The following is a 3926-nucleotide window of genomic DNA, read 5'->3' as shown; positions in this document are numbered from 1 at the left end:
GCCCCTCCCCCCTCTCATGCTCTCTCTATCTCATTCTCTCTCTCAAATAAATAAATAAAATCTTTAAAAAAAAAAAAACTAATGATGTAATGTATGGTGATTAACATAACATAATAATAAAAAAAATTAAATAAAAGAGAGAGAAAAAAAAAACCCTTCCACTGCAAAATAGATGTGCTTGACTTGGTGGGTTTTTGATCCAGGATGTAGGATAAATTGTATGGGAAATGAGGGGAGGCTGGGTGGAGATGTTCAAAGCTGGGAGCAGGTGAACTGAAAGAACAAGTTCAACAAGCCATAGGATTTCTTCATTTCTCCCACTGATTCATTTCATTTTTATGGCTCTTTTTTAGACTGGATTATTCAGGGATTGCTCTACTGATTATGGGGAGCTTTGTCCCCTGGCTCTATTACTCCTTCTACTGCTCCCCACAGCCACGGCTCATCTACCTCTCCATCGTCTGCGTCCTGGGCATTTCTGCCATCATTGTGGCACAGTGGGACCGGTTTGCCACTCCTAAGCACCGGCAGACAAGAGCAGGTGGGTAGGAAGACATAGTGTAAACTTCGTACATATTTGGGCCTTGAGCCTAATAGGCTCAACCCTGGGCCCTAAGGTTTGCAGTTGGGGGACCCCATCCAAACCTTGATTCGTGTTTAGAACTTGGAAAGCACCATGAATTTTCAAAGTTCAATTCTCCCCAATGTTTCATAGTATTTCAGTGGTGTGCTAGCAGGACAGATAACTACCAAGCTGGTCAATTTGCTGCAAGTATAGCAATGACTGCTCTTAAATTTGGTTTGAGAAAGTTAAAAAATATACAGAGCACCATCATTTTAGTGACTGGTCCTAGGCACTCAAACCAAGGGGGTTCAAATTAAAACACCTGGAGTTATTTTTCCTAAGGGAATGGAAGGCTTGGTTTGGTGAATTAAAAAACAAACACCTTGAGCATAAACACTGGTCACAACTACTGTAGCAGCTACAAAAGCATAAACATCCTTGTGTTGTCTCATCTGGACTCTCCTTTTAAGCTTTATTTTTGCAGCAACACATTAGTTACCACTAGTTTTCAGGCCCTTTGGACTTACTATGTGCTGTGTCTTAAACCTTCAGTTAAAAGAATTAAATATTTGTCAAGCACCAACCGTGTGCCAAGCGTTGTGCTTTAACAAGGGCATCTACAAAAATGCAGATCAGGGGCGCCTGGGTGGCTCAGTCGTTAAGCGTCTGCCTTCGGCTCAGGTCATGATCCCAGGATCCTGGGATCAAGCCCCGCATCGGGCTCCCTGTTCAGCGGGGAGTCTGCTTCTCCCACTCACTTCCCCTGTTTATGTTCCCTCTCTTGCTGTGTCTCTCTCTGTCAAATAAATAAAATCTTTAAAAAAAAGAAATGCAGAAGATCGGCCCTGCCCTCCAGTTATGTGTAGTGTAGTGATGTTGAGACAAATACCCATTCTTCCCTTCCTCTTACCTTGTGTGTCCCTGCAGCCTTGACAGCTTCTGATCTGGGTATGTCTGTCTACTCAGGAGGTCAGAATCCCAATACTTAAGTCTTTTATGATCTTAATGGAAAACCTGCCCAACTCCTCTCTGACTTGGAAGCCACCCACCTGAAGCCTTGCCGTTGAGGTTCTGTATCCCAGTCAGCTGTGAGACGGTTTTGACAGAGCCTATGGCCAAGGCTTCACATTTCTTTTTTTTTTTTTTTTAAAGATTTTATTTATTTATTTGAGAGAGAGAGAATGAGAGACAGCATGAGAAGGAGGAAGGTCAGAGGGAGAAGCAGACTCCCTGCCGAGCAGGGAGCCCGATGTGGGACTCGATCCCGGGACTCCAGGATCGTGACCTGAGCCGAAGGCAGTCGCTTAACCAACTGAGCCACCCAGGCGCCCCAAGGCTTCACATTTCTTAACAAATAATAAAGAATGTCAGATGTTTGTTCTTGGTGCTCCTTAAAAGGTAATAGCACTGACACAGCCTTCTTCCCATTCTGGATGTTGAAGAAATGTCTGCTGACTGTTACCCGTCTTGTGGTTCATTTCCTAAACATGTCCTCTTCACCAGAAAATAGCTAATTGTCACAATAAACATCTGAATTCTGGAGTAAGACAGCGGTGCCTGCCGTGTGGTAGCTGGTTCCTTGCTTGACGATCTTACGTCTGCTTTGTTCAGGAGTGTTCCTGGGACTTGGCTTGAGTGGTGTTGTGCCCACCATGCACTTTACTATCGCTGAGGGCTTTGTCAAGGCCACCACAGTGGGCCAGATGGGCTGGTTCTTCCTCATGGCTGTGATGTACATCACCGGAGCTGGCCTTTATGCTGCTCGAATTCCTGAGCGCTTCTTTCCTGGGAAATTTGACATATGGGTAAGAAATGACTCTCCCAGCGGGGCCTTTGATGGTGAGTGACCAGCCAAAGTTAAAGGTCTAAGTACAACGCCTTGTAGAGACATAGGGATCCTGTAGTGTTTCGGGGTACCTGTATATACATAAGGAGAAATGGCAGGGGGATAACCGGTATTAACATCTTGGTGTAGCTCTGACAAGATTGATAAAAAAGTTTCTACAACAAATACATCATTTTTATGGTGTAAAAAAAATCTTAAGGAGAAACTAGAAGAAGCAGATGCTTGCTACTTACTTCTAATCTCTCCTTGCCACTGTCCTAAAGGCCCGTCTCCTGTCATTCCTACAGTTCCAGTCTCATCAGATTTTCCATGTCCTGGTGGTGGCTGCCGCCTTCGTCCACTTCTACGGGGTCTCCAACCTTCAAGAATTCCGTTACGGCCTAGAGGGTGGCTGTACTGATGACTCCCTTCTGTGAGCCTTCCCACCTGAGCGGTGGTGGAGGAACTTCCCAAGTGCTTTTAAAAATAACTTCTTTGTTGACGTGAGAGGAAGAGTCTGAGTTGTCTGTTTCTAGAAGAAACCTCTTAGAGAATTCAGTACCAACCAAGCTTCAGCCCACTTTCACACCCACTGGGCAGTAAGCTTTCCATTTCCCTAGCTGAGGAGGGCGGGGATGGCCCCGTCTAGCCATGCTCCTCCTCAGCAGCCCCCCTCGATGGCAAGGCAACTACCGTCCCCTCACAGAGACAGTACTTCGAAGCTCATGTTGAGATTTGACCCCTCCTCCAGCCATTTTGGGGAAAAAATGATGGACTGGGACTCTTCAGAAATTCTGTTTCTGGAGGAAAATATCCCTCCCTTACCCCCATCCTTACTTTGTAACCTGGCTTATAACAGGCCATCCATTTTTGTAGCACACTTTTCAAAAACAGTTAGAACCTGGTCCCATCTTTCTTGGGCCTGGATCTGCTTTTACAGCAGGAAGAACAAAGCCACCAACTTTTACATAGCCCGGCTAATCATGGAAGTGTGTCCAGGCTTCAAGTAACTTGACTTTTAATTTTTTTTTTTTTTTCTTGGCAGAGTAATGTAAAATTAAAATGGGGAAAGATATTTAATATTTAATACTAAGCTTTAAAAAGAAACCTGCTATCATTGCTATGTATCTTGATGCAAAGACTATGATGATAATAAAAGAAAGTACAGAAGACACTTGGCATTGAAGGATTTAACGTGTGGTCTCAACTATTTGTACACAACTCCAAAGGATTAAAACCAGTAACATAGTTTTAGATTCTGCTGAGATACAAATCTGAATCACAGTCATTGACAGGCTGGTATATGCAGGCCAATGAATGAGGCTAATTGAATTCCTAGCATCTGCTCCTCGATACAGCTTTATTTTTCTCTACTTATCACACAGACATTGGACTAGAGAGTTTGGTTTGCCATAGTAGTGTTAAATAGAAGATTCTCGAAGGTGTTGGGAATATATCCCTGTGATCAAAGCTCTACTACATATTACTTTAGAGTTTAGTTCTTTTAAAGCTGCCTTGCTTAAGGTTGTCTCATCA

At 43.8% G+C, this 3926-nt stretch overlaps 1 protein-coding gene across 1 annotated transcript in view; it reads left to right on the top strand.

The window, feature by feature from the left end:
* ADIPOR1 (adiponectin receptor 1) overlaps nucleotides 1–3579 on the top strand; it is a 14399-nt gene extending 10820 nt beyond the window's left edge. Inside the window, 3 exon segments of the mRNA XM_081825005.1 lie at nucleotides 269–541; nucleotides 2177–2370; nucleotides 2699–3579. Coding sequence (XP_081681131.1) covers nucleotides 269–541; nucleotides 2177–2370; nucleotides 2699–2827 — 596 coding nt within the window. The 3' untranslated portion in view covers nucleotides 2828–3579.
* The last annotated feature ends 347 nt before the right edge of the window (nucleotides 3580–3926 follow it).

The sequence above is a fragment of the Leptonychotes weddellii genome, chromosome 6 (assembly GCF_054177405.1).
Source record: "Leptonychotes weddellii isolate Sample4059 chromosome 6, ASM5417740v2, whole genome shotgun sequence".
In the NCBI taxonomy this organism is placed as follows: Eukaryota; Metazoa; Chordata; class Mammalia; order Carnivora; family Phocidae; genus Leptonychotes; species Leptonychotes weddellii.
This window is presented reverse-complemented; position numbering and strand designations above follow the sequence as displayed.